This window comes from Plecotus auritus, assembly GCF_963455305.1.
Source record: "Plecotus auritus genome assembly, chromosome: 6".
NCBI classification, from domain to species: domain Eukaryota; kingdom Metazoa; phylum Chordata; class Mammalia; order Chiroptera; family Vespertilionidae; genus Plecotus; species Plecotus auritus.
The window spans coordinates 119,174,010-119,198,898 of record NC_137773.1 but is presented as its reverse complement, the minus strand read 5'-3'; the positions used below and the strand labels follow the sequence as shown (position 1 = coordinate 119,198,898).

The 24,889-nt window shown below is 42.1% G+C and overlaps 1 protein-coding gene across 4 annotated transcripts in view; it reads right to left on the bottom strand.

Moving 5' to 3' along the window:
- The window catches only part of FOXP1 (forkhead box P1), a 560,454-nt gene that overhangs the window by 44,091 nt on the left and 491,474 nt on the right, over nt 1–24,889 (bottom strand). For all 4 annotated transcript variants that reach the window (XM_080676551.1, XM_080676553.1, XM_080676554.1 and 1 more), the window contains one exon: nt 6,870–6,974. In XM_080676551.1, coding sequence (XP_080532677.1) covers nt 6,870–6,974 — 105 coding nt within the window. The remainder of the gene's footprint in view (nt 1–6,869; nt 6,975–24,889) is intronic.

The window sequence follows — 24,889 nt, the reverse complement described above, 5'->3', positions numbered from 1 at the left end:
ACGGGTTTTCAGGTCACTGGGTTTGAATGTGTTGCCAGATGAGAATCTCACCAGTACAGAAACTTTGAAAATGACAACTAACTTAATCCCTCAATTTAAATAAAATAGTAACTAAAAAATCTAATGATGCTTCACTCAAGAATGAGAGTTTTTTATAAGACCTGTTGCCAATATTAGGGTCTTGGAATGATCTCATCTTTCATCCTGGCGAACTTCCAGCACACGGTTTCATTAACCCAGGTACTGCAGGTGATAAAACTCATTTTTCCCTAAAGAGACAGCTAAAAAGTACCAGTTATACATTTATGAAGTACCAGCAATCAAAATTATGGATTTTCTAAAAGGTTTTTAACTACTTTTATTGAAAGGAAAATCGCTGTCTCAGACTTTTGTGACACTACAGCTAATAATAAATTTTACCACTTAGACGTAGCTGTAATAGGGTAGACAGTGTCAATAAAAGTGCGGAGCAGAGATGATCCCTGTCTTTTAAGTAATGCCTTCTAATCACACACTGGAAATGGCCACGTGAAATACCTACTGGCTCTTGCAACACATAAACACACACAGTGTGTCCACAGTGAGAGCCTGCTGTCTACACACAGGCAGGGATATGCAGAATTAATTGCAGGGGTAGACATTAAAAAATCCTTCTAATGCTTCCATAGCCTACAAGAAAATAATTTCATTTCATTTGCATTTCTGACTAAACTGTTTGCTAAAAAAGTGCATTCAAATGTTATTTGCTTCTTTTAGAGCAAACTGGCAGCACTGGGCCTGTTATCTCTGGCAAACTTGTCTCAACTTTTCTATCTAAGACGTTACAGATCACTAGAGGGCACTGTGGTGTTTAGGCCACTCTGACCTCTGAGAACTTGGTAAGGTCTTGAACTCCTGGACAATGTCAGAAATGTGAGAGACTTTTTAAAGGGGAAAAAGGTTTTTAGTACCATCCAATTTTTATTTTTCTAAAATGACTAAAAAATGCATGATACGTGGAAAAGTCAAACTCATAACAATATTAAGCTCATTTTGTAATGGTCAGACTCATCACCTGGGATGGGGACACACTGTGGGCTGGGATTCAATGTGCATAGATGGTGAGGCCTCTGCATGGCTCCGTCTCCTGCACTAACCAGGGGTCATTTCCATGCAGAACATCCAGGCATGCAAACTGAGAGCCACAAATGGGTTTGAAACAATTTATGATATCCGGCCTCTTTCGACATGTATTAGCATATACCTGGTTTCTTTAACATACACTTTGTTTTTCCAAAACCACAAACAGAGTTGCTGGAATTTCATGTGGAAGTGCTTAAGGGGCTGAAAGTTAACACCTTTGTGATCTTCCCAGCCTCACAGTGGCTGTTAAACAAAAGCCTCTTTGTCCAGGCTTTCTTGAAATGTTTTCTTAACATGTTCCAAGTAGTTTTAGGCAGGGAACTAAAGTAAACAAGATGTTACCATGATAAAAACACTTGTGAAAACATTACAGAAAGCACTTAGTAGTTTCTTTCACATAAAACTCTTCACAGTTTGGAGAAGTAAAATTCACAGAAAAAAATTGTTTAGAGCAAATTAGTAATGAAATGTCCTCTCCTGTCTACAACCCTCAGCCTTTTCCAGAGGCTCCAAGTTTCGGCTCTGGGCACTTTCTTCCAACATTTCTTTCCCTGCCACCCATGCCCATTAGAGCATGGATAAAATTTACTTTGGCTTCAATAAGTAACATACATCTCACTAATAATATTCAAATAAATTTTTGTTTTGCATGGAGCCTTTGGAAAACAAAAAATGGAAACAACAACAAAATAACCACCAAAAATTTATTTCAAATAGATACTAAGCAAGGCTACAAATTACACTTTTATTAGATTTTATACAAGTGATCATCTAAAAGAAAATCTAGGGAAAAGGGGATATTTTCCCCAAGCACTTAAGAGTACCTGGTATTTGTGAAACTAGGGTCTGCACCTGATTTTACATTCTAAGTGGGAAAGAGGAAAATGTGGTTATGATTTAACTTCAAATTCACTCTCTATCTTGCCAAGTAGGATTCCCTTTTTAAAAAAGAAAAAGGGGAGATTTATAAATCTATGTTTTTACTGGTAAAGATTGTGTTCAACCTGGTTTGAAAGAAAAAAAACTGATCCCAGCGGCAGAGAAGGGCGGCCAGGAGCCCCGCCCCGCCCCCACAGGCTTGTTTTTGTTTTTCTGTGTCTGCAGATGCCAAGCCACGCAGGCTGCTGGTTTCCTTAGCTTTAGCAGGGGCACCTGCTGGTGCAGTTCCTTCTAACAAATACGACAGTCACATGGTAACTCATGGCTGATAGATTTTTAAAAATCAACACTAAAACTGTAACTTGTTTTGAGAAAAAACAGGGAAATAAGTGCGTACAACAGAGGGGTGGTGTCTGCAGATTCTGATAAAGCGGCCTGTGAGCCAGGAGGGAGACCGGTGGGGAGATGAGCAGTGTTTATCTTGGAAATCCAGGCCCTGTGGTGGCCCTCACCTTGGGAATAAACACTGCAGAATGGTCACAGAAAGTGTCAAATCTCTGCTTTTTATTTACCAACAGTTACAATACTTCTTTCTCAGTAGGGACAAAGAATATCATCTTTAGACCCCAGTCCCTTCCCTTAACCCCTTTCTCAGTTCACAGTGGCATTTTATTGTCAGATGGGATTTTTGATCCTGGCCTCTCTAGAAGTTACATAGTAGCACCCTAGCAACAGACCAAAAAACAGTCACCCATCAAAGTCACTTTCCCCTCACATGGGACGCGAAAGCAGGAGCCCAGCCCGCAGCAGCTGCTGGTGTAGGAAGTAACGGCAACGCGTGCATGGACACCCCAAACAGGAATAAACTGTGAATTCAAACGAAAATACACTGGGCAGCAATGGCCAAGGAACTGCAAAAAGATTTCTCAGCTAAAAATGTGATGATACCAAAAATTTCACCCTGTGTCAGAGGTCAGCAATCTGTCCCAGGACCACAGCCACCCTCACATGTGGCCCACGGCTGCTTCTGCCCCACATGGCCTGAGAGAGCTGTGCAGACTCTCATTGTTACTGTCTGATCCTTACAGAACACGTTGGCCGTTCCCTGCCTTGAGACCACATTCAATCATGCGAGATTCTTACCAGAAATGCATGATTGAAAATTACTAGGAGAGGCTTGTCTGCCACATCAAGGCTGTGCACAGTCACAACCCCTTCCCTGGGCATAGGTCAGAAATGTGTGGATGTTTCAAATGATCTCTCCTTAAAAAATACTTAATTAGATAAATAAGAAGAGAAGTACTAATATTCTTTAAAAGTGCCTAGTATGGGCCAGGCTCTCTACATGATGTACGTCTAATTCTAACAGCCCTAAGAGGGCTTCTTGCTACCATTCCCCCAAACTACAGGAGCGGACACCAAGGCCAAAGATGTGATGTAACCAGCACAAAGAACACAATCACACTAACAGTAAGTGGCTGCACTGCCCCATCTGCCTTTCTTCAAAGCTTTCTTTCTGTAAGTAGAAAGCATACAGTTAATAAAACGCACTGCTCGAGCCTTAAGTGGAGGCATATAGTTAATAAAATCACTGCTTCTAAGCAGGTGGTACTGTGCAGTTAAGAGTAAATGCTACAAAGCCAGAATGCCTGGGGCTGGATCTTGACCCCCGCCCCTCTTATTAGCTGTGTGACTTAAGGTCTACCTGTCGGTTGACAGTAATACTTCAGTAGCATCACTATAAGGTGCGTGTGAGGGTAAGCGAGTTATAATACAGAAAGCCCTTGGGATTGTGCCTACTGTACAGTTCAGGGCTACTGAATGATGAACTCTTTCCAGGGGAGTATAAAATCAGGAGATTAGAACATAGGTGAAGAAAACCTATGAAGCAACATCTAAATCCAGGGCAGAGCAAGAGTGCCTGGGAGAGTCCAAGCGCCACGGGTACCAATGTGCTTAGGCCACGAGAAACACTCCAAAGAAAGGCAGAGCATGGAACAGAATATGCCCAGGAAAAGGGTGCTTTCCGTCTACAGATCTGGCAATTTGAGTAGAATTGCTTGAAACATCACTCCCAGTAGCAATGACTTCAGGGCGGCACCTGAGGAGGCCACGTGGTTTGCCTGAACCAAGCTGGTGGCTCTTTCAGTCTGTTCACTGGGAAGAAAAGTTGGCTTCCTAAAAGCCCCTGTGCTCCCTCGGCCTGCACCCAGATGTGGGGATAGGGATCTGCAGGAGACTAGTTTTCCACTGCAGCAGGCAAGAGACCGAAACCTGAAGACAACTCGATTTCCAAGAGCTAACATCATGCTGTAGAAGAAAATTAAAATCCTATATTTGTTATACATGGCTGACCAGCAGGTCACTCAGGAAAACTCCAAGAGAATGGAGTTCTGAAGTTTTCCTCTCTGAGCATCTCCTCTCCCCACGCTGGTTCACAACACTCACTGTCGTCCCCCCGCCCCCCTGCTGCAGTGAACCCTGCAGTGCTCGGGGTGGGCAGGGCTGGCTCTCACTTGACTGGATCCAAGCAGAGTGCGCGGCTCAATCTGAGCTATGACAGTCTTCCCAGGACTTTTTCTGGGAAAGACATGCCCTCTGGGATTTATAAACCTGTGACCTGTCCATCTGTCTTCTTCAGTCGGTTCCACTTGGAAAGAATGAAGGCAGCACAGAAGAAAATAGAGCTAATAGACAAAGAACGAAAGTGCGAATGACCTTGTTTAGGCATCTGGACACAGCCATACTGGAACTGGCTATAAACCACTGGACTTCCTAGTCATGGAGACCAATTATCACCCAGCATCCCCTACCACTTCTTTGGCGTAAGCCAATTTAAATTGAGGGTCTATAGCTTCTACAAAAGTCTTCTAACAAAAGTAAGTCAATAAATAAGGACTAGAAAGTAAGCTAAAGTTGCAGGTTGGTGGTGGGCTTTCCAATTCCACTGAGCAGACATGAAATGAGCACGGCATGTCACACGTAAAACCACTGGATCTGACAGGAGCTCTTATACAAGAGCCAGACTCTGAATACCGTGAGCAGAGGGCCGTTCTTTTGTTGTTGTTTTTTAAGGAATCAAGTCTAGGCCTCAATCCTAATGATCTTTTGATTCATTTCTTTAGTACTAGATATGGTTTGAAATTGTGCTGTCTCCTTGTGGAGGTATCCTTTTGCATGTATACATATGTATGTATGTGCATGTGTATCCCCTAATTGTCTGCTCACATAATAAATGACCTACAATTTGCAGATTAGGGTGGAAATACTTTTGGCTATTAACAAAATTTTTTAAATGGGTCAAAATGGAAAACTACCCATTTTCCTGTGACTTAAAATTGAAACATGTCACCGAAACTATTGACAGCAATTTTACAGTTCTAAAGACTTTATACAAATAAATCCTGTTTATGGATGTTCATTGGTTTTTCTACAGATGAGTGAAATCAGCACCAAGATGCAACTTAACAGTGGTTTCTACAAAGATCTTTTCCTCTTAATTCCTAAATAGGAATTGGCAAATGATCAGCAAATAACAATAAAAGATTCTATAATGAGTGATTCATAAGAGAACCAAGCCCAATCACACTAACTTGAATCATAATAATTCCAAAGTTCTGTTGCTCAATTTAAAATATCACTGATCTTGACTTGATATTCAGAAACAACTGTAGGCATCTCTTCCTAAGAAATTGAGAGTACTTCCATTTCTAATGAACACATAGTGCTGTTAAAGTGAAATATTAAAGCTGGGAAGCTATGAAATAAATCCACAGATTTCCATTCATGCATCAAAACATGATATTCACCAAAATGACTTGCAGGTAACACTAGCTCTACCTCTAAGGTGGCTTTAGTATTACATTTGTACCCAAGTCCATAAAGATAGATTGTTCTAACAATATAAAGTCCACACAGGAGCAGACAGACACCTCCATGTAAATTAGCCTGTCTCTATTTCCCGAGGTATGAAGGAGAGAGAAAAGCCAGAAGAGAAGACCCTCAACACTCCATTTGTAAACCATCATGCACCTAGATATAGAGGAGTTATATCTGTACATATATTTGATTGTTCCATGGTATAGAAATATATTAAACATAATGTATTAACTTTCAGTCTACATATCAATGACTCAATGATATTATCGATATACTTACAAGATGTCAATGATGTAGAGCAGGTAAGGGAAATATTAAGCTGCAGTGTAAAGCATTTCACTTCAGGTAGACACATCAATAACTTCCAGAGGTACTTGACATGTGTTACAGGTTCAAACGAGATAACCCAAATTTTAGTCATACTTTAATTGTAGAAATTAAAGTTACTGCACTCTCCACATAAGGACAAGAATGGGAACCAAAGTCAACAGCAATATAGAAAGATAAGAATCAAGCTGTCAACATTTCCTCAGCATCCACTGTTTATGTTTATAAAGTCATTTGTATGGAAACACAAAAAAGGCCCAGTCAACAAGCTGCCATTGGCTAGTAACTGGCACCAATTTTAGAAAAGTAGGCTAATGAGTAGTCACTAGGGACATGAATAAAAGTGAAAACTAACTGCAAGTTTAATATTGGGAGAATGTGTTTTTAATCACTATCATTGTGGGAAAACTGGGTGAACATAGGCTCTTCCTAATAAGTGCATCACACTGTCCTTGGCGTGTGCACCCCTTGCTCTCGACAGGGCAGGCCTCCCTCAAAGTTGTCACCATTCCGGAGATAGTGTGCCCGACCTCGAGATGTCCAGTCCCTCTCAAAGCAGTCGTGTGACACCCTCCAGCAAATAGGCATTATAGGAGGAAAAACATGGAAGTGGGGACGGGATGGCTACGAAAAAGAAGAAAGCAACGTAAAACCATTCTTACTTTAGAAACGATGGGAAATCTTCGCACACTGCTTCACAGCCTGGCCACTTGCACACACCATGTCCATAGAGCGGATGGCTATGGGGGTGCTCCTCGTGGGGCAAACTGAAAGAAAACACACAGAGGCTCAGAGAAGGAGCCTGCTGCCAGGACCACCCCACAAAGGAACCCACAAAGGCCCAAGCCAACAGGATGACTCTGCGTTTCCTTTCCCCATGAATTCCACCCATTAATCCTGCACTGTTACTTAAAAGCAGGAGTTAAATGCCCAAATGCAAACAGTGCAATGTTAGAAATGTGCCACCATGTAGAAAAAGTGTCTGACAGACTTTGATTAGATGCAAAGCTCTCTGCTCAGACTGCGAAGGATTCTTTAAGGAGCTAGAACTTAACTTTTAATCTGCACAATGAAATTGCAAAATCTGTACTTAATTTTGATTATCTTACTGTTTTTTACCCAGATTATACATTTTTCTCTTCCCTTCCATCATAAATTACTTTACCATAACTCACACAATCTTTTCACAAGTTAATTTTGTCAAGCAAACAATAGTGCAATTAAATAATTGAGAAAATACTTCAGAAAGACAAACATATCCAAGTAGATAATTAGCTTCAAAGAAAAAAAAAAAGCTAATAATGGCAAGAAGATCATATCCCTAAAATTGCTGACCCAACTGTGTGAGAAAACTTGGCAAGAACAAGAAAGGGTTAAGCCCCGGTGGGCTTCCGATGGATCCCTGATGATTTGGCCCATGGACCAGACACCAGACACGGAACCTGGCCGCGTGCATTCGGGGAAGCAGAGCTGCACACTTGCTGATGAACCACATTCGCAAAGATTTTCTCTCTTAGGTTTCTGCATCTAGACTTCTTTCAGACAAAGTATTTTTACAGTCGTTTCCATACCCTTTTTCCATCAAATAGAAATATAAAGCTAACACTGAAAGTTGTGTTTTGTGCACAAGCACATTCTCTTCAAGGAAAGGGATATTTTGCAACTTTTCCACTGCCTCTTCCTGACTTTTAACTTCAAGCACAGTGAATTATCACACACTCTCTCTCTCACACACACACACACACACACACTCTCACACATGCACGCACACACGCACTCGTGTGCACACACAGGAGTCTTGTATTTTATTTTATTATTTTAATTATTTTTCTGGAGAGAGGAGAAGAGAGAGAAAGAGAAACATCAAGGTGAGAGAGAACGTCAATAGGTTGCCTTCCTTACATGCCCCAACCCAGGATTGAACCTGAAGCTTATGTGTCCCAATGGGGAATCAAGCCCAAAACCCTTTGGTACATGGGACGATGCTCCAACTCACTGAGCCACACCGGCCAGGTCATGAGTGTTGTATTTGATATCACCACTAGGATGTGTATTAATATATTTTATTGATTCACATTCATACAGCAGACATACAAATCCACTTGTCCCTTACTTAATTACTCCACAGGGAACATTAAAAATAAACACACTTAGGTAGCTGTAAAAAAGAAGGATCTTTTACCCTTTGAGACAGCATGGAGGGATCAGGAGAGTATTATGCTTAGCGAAATAAACCAGTCAGAGAAAGACGAGAATCATGTGATGTCACTTATATGTGGAATCTAAAGAACAAAATAAACTGACTAAAAAAAATAGATCCAGAGATGTAGAAGCATGGAACAGACTGATGAATTTCAGCGGGAAGAACTTATATGCATACTAGTATATGCATTGCCCATGAATAGACAATAGTGCGGTGAAGGCCTGAGGAGAAGGTGGCATCAGAGTAGATGGGTTCAGTGGGGAAAAAAGGGGGACATCTGTAATACTTTCAACAATAAAGATAAAATTTTAAAAAATCATGAATGTTTTCTGCACTCAAAAATAAATAAACACACACATACATAGAATGACACCTTAACAAAGATCAGTATCTCCCTATAACTTTTGAATGATTTTGCTGGAAATCTATATGATTTGAAAATAATAATAATAAGCTATTTTGCCTTAAAATGGAAAACAAACCTGGGAACAACACCACACCCAACCCTGTACAAAACTACCTTATGAGAGCACTGAAGGGTGCCCCTCAGAGAGACAAGAATAACCCAAGTAAACTACGATGGCCATAGCGAGATTTATGAAAAAGCCCAATGACAGAGGGTAAAATTCAATTGGACTAAAGGAAAGAATTGCTATTATCCATGTTCTCCTTCCTATTTTTTAAAGGAGTAAAATAGATGTAACCATTTTAGATGATGGATGCTAATAAAACTTATTATGAAGATCACTTTATCATCTATGTACATAAATTATTATGGTATACAACTTATACAATGCTGTATATCAATTATATCTCAATAAAACTAGAAAAATAGATGACACAAAATAGAATTTAAAAAAATTGACAATATTTGAAATTAAAGAATCCTTCTAACTATTAGAATTCTCACATATTCTGAAAGAAGGAAATCACTTAAAAAATAATGGTATTACAAATAGCTTAAAAAGAAAAGAAAAATCCTAACCATAATAATTTTTCTTTACCAATTTTATTAAGAGTTTTAAGGTATTTTCATAATGTTAATAGTTAATATATGTTAATTGCAGAAAACTTGGAAAATGTTGAAAATAAAAAATTATACTTACACGCATACATATTTTTGACAAATTAAAGCATGAAGTTTATATCATTCTCTTATAGCCAATGTAATTTTGTAAATAAGTCCTCATGGTATCGAGCAGTCTTCAAGTACCTTGCTTATTGATGTGTAAAGGCTCTAGTGTCTAGTCGCATGCCAAAATTTATCTAACTTTCATCTACTTTAGACATTCCTTTCCTGTTTCTTTAATTTATGAATAATGTCAGAAATAAATTTTACCAGGCTAAATATCCCAGTATATAACTGATTTTTACCAGGAGATACATTCAGAGAAATGGGATGACTCAGTTAACAAGTACTAAGTTTTAAAATTTACTATGAATATTCTATCAAGTTGCTCTTGAGAAATGCTACATGCCAACTCCATTCTTAGCCATTATACATATTTTTTGTGTGATTCTTTAAACTGGAAACCTGAAACCTCAACTAGAGTAAGGATATAAAATTAATACCAATACAGGCATACCTCGAGATATTGTGGGTTCAGTTCCAGACGACTGCAATAAAGCGAATATGGCAATGAAGTGAGTTACGCATGATTTTGGTTTCCCAGAGTATATAAAAAAGTTACATTTACACTATTCTATAGTCTATTCAGTATGCAATAGCATTATGTCTAAAAAACCAATGCACTTACCTTAATTAAAAATACTTTCATGCTAAAATCTGCTATCCATTATCTGAGCCTTCAAGGAGTGATCACCTTTGTGGCAGGGTTCCACAAACCTTCAAATAGTAAGACAACAACTACAACAAAGGAGTATCTATGAAGCACAACAAAATGAGGAACTCATGTAGCTAAAAACTGCAAATGCTGATTCTACTGTGCTTTCTGGGTTCAGCTGAGAGTGTTCTGTAAATAATCTTATGAAAGAAAACACTACCCATTCAGCAGAGGAGCTTATGACTACAATAAGATGTACATGATTTAATGTGATGCTTGCCACCGCCCCTCCACGCCTGGGTTTTGGTTAACATATTTGTGAAGCCTCCATGGCTTGAATAAAAGCTACTGTGCTCTAAGAATTTATTTTTACTTCAACCTGGTCAGGAAGGACAGATGACAACTGACTAAGGCCTCGGAAGGACAACCAGTGACACCTGAAGTCCAGAGAAAGTCAACTCCTCACACAGAGTCCCACACTCAGAAGTCTGCTTAAAAATTGGCCTCTGCATTAAAACTACATTCTTATTATGAAAAGACTGTCTGCTCTTATTTTTTTAAGTTCATATGACACTGCAGGCTCCGGACGGAGCGCACGCCTCTCCCCAGCCCAGCAGCCACCCGCATTCTGCGTTGTGCCCGCATGGCCCACTAACGCATCCCTAGCCTACCAAGTAGAAACATTCACACTACTGTCACATGCTTCTCCCTTTTAATATACCACTGGAGACTTTTAAATATACAATTGTCTGAAATAAAGGGCTCGGCTTTGGAAACAAAAGAAACAGACTGGCGAGGGGACCTGGCAGAATGTCTGGAGAAAGATTCTGTAGTAACTGTGCCTCTGGGGACCAGGGCCGAGAGGTGGGTGGTGGGAAACTGAGTTCTTATGCTATCACTTTTTGTTTCCGTTGAAGTTTTTATTTTGTGTGCTGCAGGAATTGTTTGCTGTGCAACTGTAATTTCTCATATATACAAACACGCGTACATGAGAAGAATCAGTGCTGTGCCCTCCGCCCCAGAGGCCTCTGGCCCCTCCTGTCTGAAGCCCCATCCCCCCACAGCTGGACTGAGTCCCATCTCAGCAGAAGAGTGGGACTAACACTCAAGTTCGGACTGCCTTTGGGGACTTGCCGAAAAGGACAAGGAGGGAACTTTAAAAACAAGGGAAAGCAGGTTTTTACCGTGAACTGATTAGGACATTTATAGAATGAAACATGGAGGAAAAATGACAACGTGGGCATCCAATGGTCAAATAAATCCTGTGAGCCAATCACATAACTACACGGTTCAAGGACCACTCTCGGGGGAGGGGGTGGCTTTGCAGCTGCCGGGCCAGGGACAAAGACAGACGTCCTGGCTCTGAAGGAATGAAACTTGTCTGACCCCCAATTAAACTTTTTAAAATTGAGATTCAATTGCTTGTTTCTTATTATAAACTCCTGGGCTGGAAATCCCTAGGGGCAAGGATCAGGTCTAATTCATCTCCACACACTCAGTCCCTCCCACAGAACACAGGCCAGTAAGTGTTAGATGGATTCATGAATGAACAGACAGGAGATAATGGTATCATTCTATTTAATTTCCATACACTGAGCTGTATATCCCCTTTTTTTGGAAGGTAAAGACCTGTGTAAATATCATTCATATTATTAAAGGTAATGACCAGAATGATGCCAATACACGGGAGAAAACAGCATTCTGACACTTTCGATTAATTTTATTGTGAATATATGAAATACAAATAGTATGCAATCAAGAAAAACCAGCTGATTTAACATTCTCTTGATAATCCTTGATATGTAAAAATTAAGTATGATTTTAACAAAATAATAGTGACAGCATTTCAGATCAGAAAGAACCAGCTTGCCAAGGAAAGGGTGATTACACATAAACATGTAACAACAATTCCCGACGTTACACAATAGTAAATACAGCATGTTGTCATGTCATTTCCTGTGACATTTACTTAAGAATTGTTTCTAGACACAGAAGCATGGAACAGACTGACGAATCACAGAGGGAAAGTGGGGGTGTGGAGGGGGTGATTAACCTAGGAACTTACATGCATAGAAGTAAGGGCTCATGGACACAGACAATATAGTGGTGAAGGCCTGGGGGGACCGGTGTTGGGTGGAGGGGTCAAGGGGGAAAAAACACAAACAAACAAAGGGAACATCTGTAATAAAGATAAATATAACAATAAAGATAAACTTTAAAAAAATAATTGTTTTTATTTATTCTTTTCATATCAAAGTATACCAGCCAGAGACTTAACTTCAACACTGACTTTAGCCTTTGAGAAATTTTATATAACACGAAGGTTCCTCAATGCTGACTATCCACTACTGCCTTCCCAAGTTCACTAAGTAACCAAACTCAGACCTACAATCACTAAGTTCACCTGCTAAAACCAAGAATAGCTCACTTTCAGTGTGTAGTCTTCAGTGGTCCTTCCACCATTAGTCCTGTGAGCTAATATTCTCTGAGGCAACCGAGAGTATCATCTTTGACAGAGAGATAAAGAATAGACACCTTGCTAAACCCCAAGGTATTTCCTGCTAATTCAGATGCCAGCTCTTCCTTCCGAAGGCACACAGCTCCTCTGTGCCCGCCTCGGGTTCCCACGTCTGTCTTTTAAGTCTCCCCTACCTGTTTTTTCTTTTCCAAATTCACCTGTCTCCTTCCTCTCTCAATTTCTGATACATCTGTAACAAAAGGCTACATCTGTTCCCTTTTGGATTTAAAGCTTCTCTCCCCGACCCCAAGAAAAAATAACCCAGATTATAAATTGTATTTTATTTCACTGGCATGTTATTTGATAAATTAAGTTATGGAAAACTGCTGGTCATTCTCCAATCACTCAAAATTGTGGAGTACCTTTTTCTTTTCTACTCTCTGTTTCTAAAGACTCGTCTATTCTGGACATTTCATATAAATGAAATCATACAGTATGTGGTCTTTCGTATTTGGCTTCTTTCTCTTAGTATAATGGCATGTAGGTTTCTGGACACTGTGCAGTGAGTGTCAGCACTTGGTTTCCTTTTTATGGCTCAATACTATTCCTCTGTGTGTACATGTTCTGTTTATCCACTCATCAACTGACAAACATTTGGGCTGTTTCCACATTCTGGCTATGTGATTAGTGCCAATATGAAAATGCATGCTAGTCTGAGTATGTTTTTAATGCTTTGGGCTACATATCTAAGAGTAGGATGTTGTCATGTGATAATTCGAGTTAACATTTTAAGGAATTGCCAGACTATTTTCCAAAGCAGCTGCACTGTTTGAGGGTTCCAATTTCTCCAAATCTTTGCCAACACTTGTTGTACGGCTATCTTAGCCACCCCAGTGGATGTAAAGTGGTAACTTTTTGTACTTTTGATTTATATAATTTCCTTAGTGATTAATAGTGTTGACATCTTTTTATTATTATCCACCCAAGAATATGTAATATGTTTACTGATTTTAGAGAGGAAGTGAGGGGTGGGGAAAGGGGAGGGAGAAAGGGGAGGGGAAGGGGGAGGGGAAGGGATCAGTTGCCTCCTGTACACACCCCAACCCGGGATCAAACCCAAAACCCAAAACTCAGAACTAGAGCCCACAAGGATGAGGCTCCAACCACCCGAGCGCCAGCCACGGCTGATGTTGACATCTTTTACTCGACCTCTTGACCACGTATCTATCTTCTTTAGAGAAATATTTTTCAGTCAGTCCTTTGCCCACTTTAAATATTGTTGGGGTTTTTTTTGTCTCTTTTCTGTTGAGCTGCAAGTTTTGTTTTATTTTTTATTCCTGTTTGCTTCTAACAGCTTTAGCTCTCACCTTTAGGTCTATGACACATTTTGAATTAATTTCTGTATACGGTGAGAGGAAGAGGTCCAACTTCATTCTTTTGTATGTTGTCTCAACACTGTTTGATAAAAAGGTAACTCTATCCCAAATAAATTATCTTATCACCTTTGTCAAAAAAACAACTGAACATAAATATGTCGTTAGTATTTTTGTACTTCATTTTTGCTTATTTATTTTTCCCTAATATACTGCTTGTGTTCTCAAAAAATTTATACTTACATTGTAACATAACTTTTGAAGTTACATTAAATTATAAAATAACTTTTAAAGTTTGATGGGGGCAGAAATATATATTTAATTTAATAATAAAAAAAAAAAGCTTAGTACAACCACTTTTTGAAGGACAAATGTGAGGCATACTTCCCTGCCCAGCCAGCCTGAGCATGAGCACCTTCTCCTCCTCCTCCTCCTCACAGCTCCAGGCAGGAGTGGGCATGGCCTCGCCTTCCTGTGACACCAGCACTGGAAGGGAGCTCAGGGATAAAGGCCTCCTTTGTCATGACTGCTGTGCTAACAACCAGAAACCTGGCAAGTCATTTAAACGGCCCTGCCCTCCATTTCTGCATTTGAAAACTGAAGGGAATCCCACCAGATGACCTGTGTCACCTCTCCCAGTGGTAACACTTCCATGGCTCTTCTACCAAGAATATGCAGATGGACAGGGCAGGGACACAGATCTTCTTACTCACAAGATGAGTAGGGAGTGGGTGCTTCATGACTATGGTTCAGAAGAGTGAGTGAGTCTGTCTCTTCCAGACAGTGACAGAGGGGCTCCCCTGTTGCCCACAGGCCGTTTCCTTCTAAACCAGGGGCGGGGACCTTTTTCCTGCCAGGGCCATTTGGATGTTTATAACATCATCTCTGGGCCATGCAAAATTAAAAATTAGCCTCCTCTATTTGGTCAAACATTTAATGAACTCACCCCTAATGCCTTGGCAGGGCCAGCCCAAATGACTTTGTGGGCCTTATATGGCCCAAGGGCCGGCCATTCCCTACCCCTGTGAACCTAACCCATCGTCCACACCCTGCCACACACATCAGAAAGTACAACTAATCCCATGTCACCTCCTTGGAATTAGAAGCAGTGTGCTTCCCTCCCTTCCTCGCCGTCTGGCCTTTCCAGCCAGCCAACAAAAGTGAAACGCTGACCCTGAGACAGGCACCGGCTAACGGGGATGACCAGCTCGCCGCCACACCACCTCCGGGCCTCGCTGTGCTCAGGTCTCCTCTCCCTGCCTGTCTCTCAATTCTTTCGTCTCATGTCCATGTGCACATGCTTCCTATGTCCCTTCCATGACACTGTCAGCCACAGATCCTCCTCTCGCAGGCAGGTCGTGGCCTAGGACCTGGGCTGCTTGGCAAGGCGCTGCTCATTCCCAACCCAACACAAAACCACTGCAGATACCGCTGGTCTCCGAGGGGTGTTCTCTTGATACAGTGTCAGGACGTCCGTCCACTAATAAAAACTGTGACCATAATAGTGTCCATGGAAACTATGACTATTTTTAAACTTTCCCTTTTATTTGGTAGATTCTTTAACTTACACGAAAATGACCCCAGTTTCTCTATTCACTTTTTACTTAACATTTCCCTGCCTTCTCCCTTGCTACGATATCCTACTTTCAATGATATATTCAGTATCATACCAAGGATTTCTTAGGTCTGAATATGGGAGCATGAATTTGACTTCTAGTGACAAAGTGATATTAAAACAATAATCAGACCTCAGGTTTTTTAATCCTCACAGGAGGACGTGATTTTATTGATTTGTTGAGAGAAAGGACTAGAGGAGGAGGGGAACGGGGAGGGGGCGGGGGAGAGAGGAACTGCAACCTGGGTATGTGCCCTGACCGGAAATCGAAACCGCAGCCTCTTGACGTACAGGATGACACTCCAACCAACCAAGCCTTGCCACCAGGGCCAGATCTCAGGTTTTTTATACTAGATTGTCAAGAACTGATATCAACAGGTCAACTTGAATGAAACCAAACCAGGCGAGCTGGCTTTGGAACTTGGTCACGGTGGCCACATAAAGATCAGTGCAGGTTCGGAGCAGCAAAGTGACTGCTCAGATGTTGGTTTTCCACGCTAGGGCCATTCTTCTGGTAGCTTTCATACTATGGCTGCCTCCCCCAGCACAGCTGCCAGTCAAATCCCAGTGTCGGGTAGAAACTGAGTGGCACAGGTGTCTTCCCACAGTGGGCTGTAGACCTAGGGACAGGTCTCTTGCTTCCTATAAAAGTGCAAGTGCTATGTGGGGACAAGAGTGGTAGCAAAGCAGCAGCCAGTTCCTGGTAGCTTTGTAAACATGACCTTTCTCCTTTAACCTTCACTGAAAACACCTGGAGATGACTTAGCTTATTTCTCACATTCTGCCTTAGTTTTTGCTTTTCACTCATTATAGACATATGCTATTCTACGTATTTATCAGTTTTCCTAAAGTAAGTTGGTAACTGGTTTTATGGTTTTATAATCTAAACAGAGAGGGCTGTTTATCAGAGCCTCTTAAAGGGCCTCACCTGGAGTGACGGGAGATTGGTCCCCCGCACAGACACATCCATGCTTCCCCAGCTTTCACTCCCAGCACAGAGTCCTTCACTCCCCTTCCCCAAACACTCTTCTCCATTTCTGCTGCTTTCAAATCATGTTTAATTAAAGGATTTCACATTCCCTCATGATATGATATTCATGAGTAAAACTTGCGATGGAGAGACTGTGAATTAGTCTATTAAGTGCCAGATTTGTGCTTTTAAATGATGATAGAGATTATTGTTATATTATCTGCTCTCAAATTTGTGCCATGAGATGTGGGGCTACCTTAACTAACTTTACATCTGAAATAAAAGCTATTAACCATCTATGTTCAGGGATTTCCCCCCTGAAATCACAAGTTATCCTGAGAGAAGTACAGGGTCATCTTTCTGCAGTGTCTTGACTGTGGCCACTGAAGCCAGGCATGCTGGGAGAAGCTGGTGAAGCTGGGAGAGGCTGGGAGAAGCTGGTGAAGCTGGGAGAGGCTGGGTGAAGGTGGAGAAGCTGGTTTCATGTCTATGTTTACTAAAAGAAATGCAACTAATAAATCCGATTTGTGATTTCGCAGAGGTAACCTTTTAGAAATCTATTGAAGTTAGTCAATTTTCAGAAAGATATTAAATAAAAAGTAGTGATAGGCAAATCCAGATATGGCAAAAACTGAACATGGCAAGAGAATGACTTGAGGTTCACTGTCTGGGCCGTAAAAGTTCATAATTGTGCTGAAGGCTAAGGATATTGCTTCATACTTTTTTCATGGATATAAATCACCTAAAGACCTTTTCACCCTGCAGATTCTGACTCAGGAGTTGTGGGGCTAGAGACTGTGGGAGGCCCCTGGCTCTGGTGTGATGAAGATGGGGCCGGCCAGGGACCACAGCATGAGTGCTGTGTGTCTCAGTGTCTGCCCTAAAAATTACTGCACTTAAAGAAACATTCCTGAGGTGCCCTCTGTATTAACTGTGGGTTGAAGAACAAGTTGAAGAAGAAGAAATATGGAAAGTGGTGGTATTGAGCAACTTCACCAAGAGTAGCTACAAACTCATAAAAATGCTGCTCTGAGTTATTAATGAATTAAATGCAAGGCTGCTTTAAAAAATTTATCACAAAGCAGGTAAGACTCAAGGAAGTTAGCACAGAGAGGAGGTCATTTCCTACTTCTGCTTAACAAACACCAGTTTCACATGATCACAGATCTGTGAGTGACACTGCTCAGGAGTATCCTGGCCCCACTGTTGAATTAGTGGGTTTGTCAACTCAAACTCCAGTTTCCAAACTCTAGGTGTGCACTACGACCCTCTGACCTTGAGTGGTGTCCCTGAGCCTGGAAGTAGAATATGTGTGAATAGCAGGGTATTGGAAACTTTTTAGGAAGATAAGTGATAGATTTGGGCTTTTTAAGAAACCAGAGTCTATCATGAATGCAGGTTCCAGTACAATTAGCACAGTTCCATATTTGGTCAAGGCCCGTCTCAGCAAAGAGAGGGAATCCTGCCAAAATATCCCAGGATGTGACAAGCACACACAACGCGAGTCCACACGAGGCTGGGTGAACACAGGGTTCCTAAAGACTGGAAGGGTTATTTAAATTGGTCTCGGACAAAAATGTATCTAGTACCTCCAACCTCAACCTGCGTTCACAAATATCACTTAGGACAATGTTTACTTCATTTAAATTGAAAAATAAGTCAATTTTAAGAAAATAACATAAATAATAATGTAAGAACATATGGCAACTTCCTAAGAACGGGGCACATTCAAATTACTAAAGTTTGGAAAACCAAAAGCTCATGGAGTATTCCTCAGGGCGACTGAGTGGACAGCTGGTTCTTGAGCCCTGGCCAGGCTCTGCAGACCCTTCTATGTGAATTCTCAGTGGGGAAGGAGGAGCCTCAGGGTCATCAGAATATATGGGACAAAGACCTACAAAGGCCACAACAGCAGCGTTGTGTCCCTCACCCCTTGGGCCAGGAGCCCGTGTGTAGGTGCACCTGTGACCCGTGCTGGCTGCTTTGCCTATGGTGAGAACCTGAGGGTGGTGCCAGGACAGGTGGTAAGTTTGGCAAGTTATTTCCTTCACCATCCACATCACCAACCTGCCCCATCTCCCTTTTCAGCTACTCTGGGTAAAACATGCTGTCCTGATTTCCCGACGCCAGTTCTGGGCACAGAAGCACAGGGTAGGGAGAGGCTGTATGGTGCATTGCAGTCAGTCCCTCGCAACACAGACCGCAGGGATGACAAAGGCGGATGCCTGCTTGCATGGTGCTGAGTGAAGGGGTAAACAAAGGCAAAGACCAAGAGGAGGCAGAGGTCCAGCTTTTGTTTCCGACATCAATTAGGGCTGCCCTGAGTTTGTGAGGTGACGGCTGACAGCATCAGCCCTGGGATCTTGTTAGGAAAACAGAATGCTTTCCAAAGAGTGGCCTTGAGCAACTGTGTCAATACGGAAAAGGGACCACTAATCCAAAAATTATTGACACCATTTAGCAGCATTCTCATTATGTCAATGCAAGTGTATTTGCAGTGGTGAGTCACCAGGCCCACGTGGCACCTTGCCCAGATGTCACAGCACCCAGGAACCAAAGAGCACAGATCCAAGTCCCGCTCCTCCTCTCCTGTGGAAGCCTTCCCCTCAGTGCTCTGGGTGTCAGCACAGTCATAGCCGGAGGAATCCGGTCGCTGCAGTGTGAGGGCCACACGAGAGAGCGAAGAGCACATGCGTGTATGTTTCCTTCAAGTGACCCCTGCTTTATGTAGCTGCTTTTATTTTTCTGTAGTACAGAATGCTTCATTAATAATCACCTGAATTAAACTCTTCTCTCTTTAGTTCAGCGGGTTTACATAAACATCTAATTTGTGAGAAGCATGGAGTTGGGTTCCTAGAACAGTCTCTACACCGGGAGTCATGAAGAATACTGAAATTGACGTATACATGTGTTAAGGTGCAATTATAAGTTATATGAGCACACACACACACACGTGTGTGTGCGTATTTCTCATTCCCCAGGCCTCTAATTTTTATAATATAGGTAAAACATTAGACATGTGCATGATTAATTAAAAAGTACTCTTAGTAGGGGTGCATTTCCAAAATGTTTAATCATGATGGCGTGAATCAAACACCTTTAAAGTCCTGGGCACAGGCTGTGACTACTTTCTCTTCCTCTCTGAAGGAGTCTGCCCGGTTCTCCAGTTGGAGGGAGAGAACTGGACAGATGGCTGGTACATAAGATGTAACATTTTATCTGGTCCTTCACGTATTAGCAGGAGCTCACTTGCTATAAGAGGTAGAATGAGATCAGGCAGATGATTGAAGCATAAAAAGCACTTTTAAACAATGAAACAAAAAATAAATTAGAAAGACAAGAGTATTTACACATGATTTAAAGGCCAATATTAGGAATTTTTAAAGAAATTTTATTCCATAAAATAGATTTTGTTGGGTCATAATCTTAATTTTTTTTCTCTTTGAATGATGAGTTTTGGCACTGGAACATAGATCGTCCTAAATGATAGTAAATAAGTTTTCCAGATCACTTCTGTCACTTTGGTGGGAAAGGAAGAACGCCACAGCATAAGTATAGCAGTTGGGATGTTCTCAAAGAATGGTCCCTGGGAACTTGTCAGAGATGCAAATTCTTGGGCCCCACCCCAACTTACTGAGTCAGAAACACCAGAACTGGGGTCAGTACCTGTCCTCAAGCCAGGCCTACAGGTGGCGCTGAGGCCAGTGACAAGTGAGAATTACTCTTACAGAAACACCCTTTTTTTCTCTTGTTTGGAGCATGTGAAAGCATCGACAAAGGCTCCCAGGACTCTTACAGCTTAGGTGGCCAAAGGTTACAAGGGGTTCTCAATCTTCTGAACAGTTCGCATAGTCTCTGTGATGAAATTCAGCACCAACTGCCCAAGGACTGGCTGGCCTAGACAGCCAGGATGCAGCAAGCGACAAGAGACAGGGAACCTCCCCTTCAGTTGCAGTATCTCACCTGATGCACATGTGGGGTGGAAATACATACTCTACAATATTCCACTAGGGCCCATTTAAAACAAATTATAGACTTTTGCATATACTCCTGGCTCTGAATGTATTACATTGTGTTGCAAGTGTCTGTTTCCATGTTTGTGTCTCTGATTGGACTATGAACTTCTAAAGGGGAAGAACTATATTGTAGCCATCTTTTAATTCCCAGAAGGTACAAGTTAGCGTATAACAAATGCTCAAAAATGTGGTTTGAAAGAATAAATGACTTTAACAATTTTTATTGAGCACCTAGTATACGCTAGAGACTGTAATGTGTATTAATTTATTTAATCTTTACAGTTGATCTATGAAGCAAGCAAGGGCTGGCATCATACCCATTTCACAGATGGAAAACGGAGGCACAGCAAGATGAAGTAAACTAAGTGAACAGCCTGTGTTGGAATGCAGGCAGTCCAGCTTCAGAGACCACCTCATAATTACCAGAAACACAGCCGCCCCGCCCCCACCCCACATGAGGTATGGGCTGTGACTGAGCAAACAAGCTCCCCCTTTGCCCTGCCTCATAGCCTTTGCTTCTGCTGTGTCCCCTGCCTGGAGGGCTCTTCCCTCACTTCTTCACAGCGGCTCAAGATTCACTTCCTCAGAAAGTCCTTGCCAGACCAACCCATTTATACAAATGGTAACCTTAGCCTCTCTTCCCCCTCCCCCGCTTTATTTTTTTCAGAACTTGATTCTATCTGTCTTTTTATTATATAATTACTTAATTGATCTATATCTCTTCTGCCAAGCTCATGGCTGTATCCTCCAGAGCCTCGGACACTTGGGACGTGGTTAGTGCTTGGTGCGCAGTGCGGACTGAATGGATGTACCGCCCAGTGACTTCCGCCCTGCTTAGGAACGCATTTTGGTTGAATGCTGGAAAACTTCCCATTCATCCTTAGGTTTCTTTGTAGTTCTGCCCGTATAACCCTATAATTTATTCCAACACCACTGGATTATTCCAGCTCTTGGTGTTAATTTTTTTTTCTAATTAAACTGCCATTTACTTCTCACACGGATCTTTAACACTAGACATCTTGTTCTTGTCAAAAATACGACTCATAAGGAAAAAGTTAAGTTGAATATAGGGGCTCATATGTACCAGAATGTTTCCATCAGTATTTCAGATATAAAAAAGAGACCCAGTCACAGAAGCCTGTCCACGTCTCAGGTCTGTGATAGTAATTTCAGTGGACGGTTAGCCTTTTGGATGTCTAACCTCACCCCACCAATGACTACCATGGCTCCTCCTGAAACCAGACTGAATCGTGTACACCAAGAGTGTCAAACTTGTGGCCTGCGGGCTGCATGCGACCCAGCCAATATAACAGAATGTAAGAAACGTTTCAATAAAAATTTTGTAACTTGATTTTTACAATATCCTGTTATTCATAATTATTAATAACGAACTACAATGTTCGCTAATGACTGATTACTATAATCGTGTTGCATTCATTTCCCTTACGCACCTTACATGCAGGCACACCATTTCTCTCCACTAATACTAGCAGTGAATATTTTAGCAGTCGATCGCCACGTCATTAGACTTGGACTGACTTGTTTGGTGTGCACAACAGGAAATATTTTGCTTTCAGAGAACAAGAAGAATAGGTCTATTTGCGTTATGCTTATTAATTTGTGCAGTTATTCAGTGTCTGGTAAGTTAATGTTCAAGAAAAAAATATTAATTTTTATTAAAATGTTCTATTATTTTATGTTAACCATAATTCATTTATTTCAGCCCTTTGGATTCAGCATGTCTCTATCAAAATAAACCTACATTTCTATGAAAACTGAAGCTTTTGGGTTTTTTTTTTTTTTTTTTTTTTTGTGGCCCACATAAACTTAAACCTTATTTGGCCCGTGTTAGCCTTTGAGTTTGACATGCTTGATTTACACAAACATTGTATGCTTTTCTTTATCTTCTGCCATAATGTACCTTCACACTCAACATTCACAGCCACGATGCAAAATGCACACACAGAAAGGATATTTCAAAGATATACCTAAAAGTATTTAAAAAAATAGAAAAAAGAATGAAAGAGGAATCAACCTTGCCATTAGATTGATTTCCTTGAAGACCATAAAAGGGCTGAAGTTTAAAGGTCATAAAAGAGTATCTATTGGTTGAGGGAAGTCTTACAGGTTTATACTACCTGTATAAACACCATCAGCTAGTTACTATAGGGTCTGTGTTTACCAAACAAGAGTAGATCTAGTGCCCAGCCGGCGTGGCTCAGTGGTTGAGCGTCGACCTATGAACCAGGAGGTCATGGTTTGATTCCCGGTCAGGGCACATGCTTGGATTGTGGGCTCCATCCCTAGTAGGGGGCTTGCAGGAGCCAGCCCATCAATGATTCTCTCTCATCATTGATGTTTCTATCTCTCCCTCTCCTTTCCTCTCTGAAATCAGTAAATACATATTTTTTAAAAAGAATAGAAGTAGTGACACAAAAGCATAACAACATTTGAGTGTATAAAATGGAGAAGGCTGTGCCTTCTGGTAAATGTTCCAAAGTGCCTTTAAAAATGTCCCCCTTTTCATCTTATTTATGGGGCAATCTGTTTTCTTGATTCTCCCAGTTCAGTTCTAACAACTCCATGGAATGTTTCACTCTCAGATATCTGAGACTAGTAATGATTCTCTCTTCCCTTTCACTTTTCTCATTTTAAGACTTAAAAACAATAACTAGCCCAACAATCCAAACTGTATATTGAAAATCATTTTCACAACTGAAAACGCAAAAACAGAGAACAAAAGCCACAGAGTCTATGGAAGAATCTAGTACAGGTACACTGTCCTAAAACGGCGGTAACCCACAAACAACACCCAAAAAAGGTGTGTGTGTGTGTGTGTGTGTGTGTGTGTGTGTGTGTGTGTGTGGCTTGCTATAAACCAGGTATGTTTCACGCACCTGGACTACACCTGCCAACTTAACCATTTGCTTCTAACAGTGAGGCAGAGAAAGGAAAGGCTCTCCTGGATTCCCTCGCTGAGCCCGTGTGGGTGTGCACATTGTAACCTGAAGGCGAGCTCTCCTGCAGAGGCTGCTGGGATGGGGGCCTCCTCTTCGCACCACATTGACCACAGTGCCGGCCAGGCTCCGCCGAGCCTTCCTGTGAATGGGACAGACTCCCAGATGGATGAAGACACTGACCAGGCCATACAGCTCCTGGCAACATGTGCCCAGGGGACAGGCCCACTGAACACCACCTGGGCTGTGCAATTGTGCTGTGACTGCAGAGCACGGGGCCCATCGGGATGCTATTTCTGAGTTTACACAGACAAGAAAATCGCAGCTAAGAGAATTCTCTGGCTGGTATATCTGTTGCTCAGTCCCCGGAATAGTTCCCCAAAGCAACTATCTTCTTCATTCACACAGGCAGAGTGACAAGCGGGGACACACATTAACAGCCTTCCTGTGTGAGCCTCCACTATGGTTTTAATGAGGAGAATAGACGTTACTAGAGGCCCAGTGCACGAATTCGTGCTCTGGTGGGGTCTGGCCAGCTCACGCCGATGGGGGCCAATCAGGCCAGGCCGACGGTTGGGAGGGAATGCGGGGGACCACAGTAGTTGGCTGGCCAGCCCCACCAGGGGGAGGGGCCACGGGAGGTTGTGGGGGGCCGGTCGGAGCCCCAATGGGCCGATTGGCCGCCACAGTGCACATCATAGCGACCGGTCATTCCAGTCATTTTGTTGTTCTGGTCACTTGGCTTTTACACATACAGATGATATACTTAGGCCGTGACTGATTACAAAGGGGGTGGGTACTGGGCCCAGGACACTGTGCAGAGGCAGCAATGGCATTGCCCCGGGAGCTGGCCGCAGGCCACGCGGGAACACGGTGCAAGAAAGCACCTTTGCCAGTCTTGAAAAAGTACATGACTCCCACTTCAGACTCCTGCAGGGTTCCCCCTCACCAGGCCCACGCTTGGCTAAGAACATGGGACTCCTACTTGTCACTGAAGAGAGTAGGGCCAGGACTTTTCCAAGTCACAGGCTTCTGCAGACTTGTGGCTTCCCTTCCCACTTTGGATGAATCCAGTATCTGGCAAAGGAAATTTCCTACTCGTTCAATCCAAGTGGCAAAGTATGCATTTCAACAAAACTCTTACCCCAGTACAAGCAACAATGCCCGAGTTCCCGCAGGCCGGAGCGCGGCTCCCCTGCCATGCTGCCCACCGGGAAAGCGAACGGAGACTGAGGAGGAGGGTGAGCCTTCCACACAAGTGCACACACCTGCCAAAGGGCTGGGACCAACAAAGGAATCTGGCGGG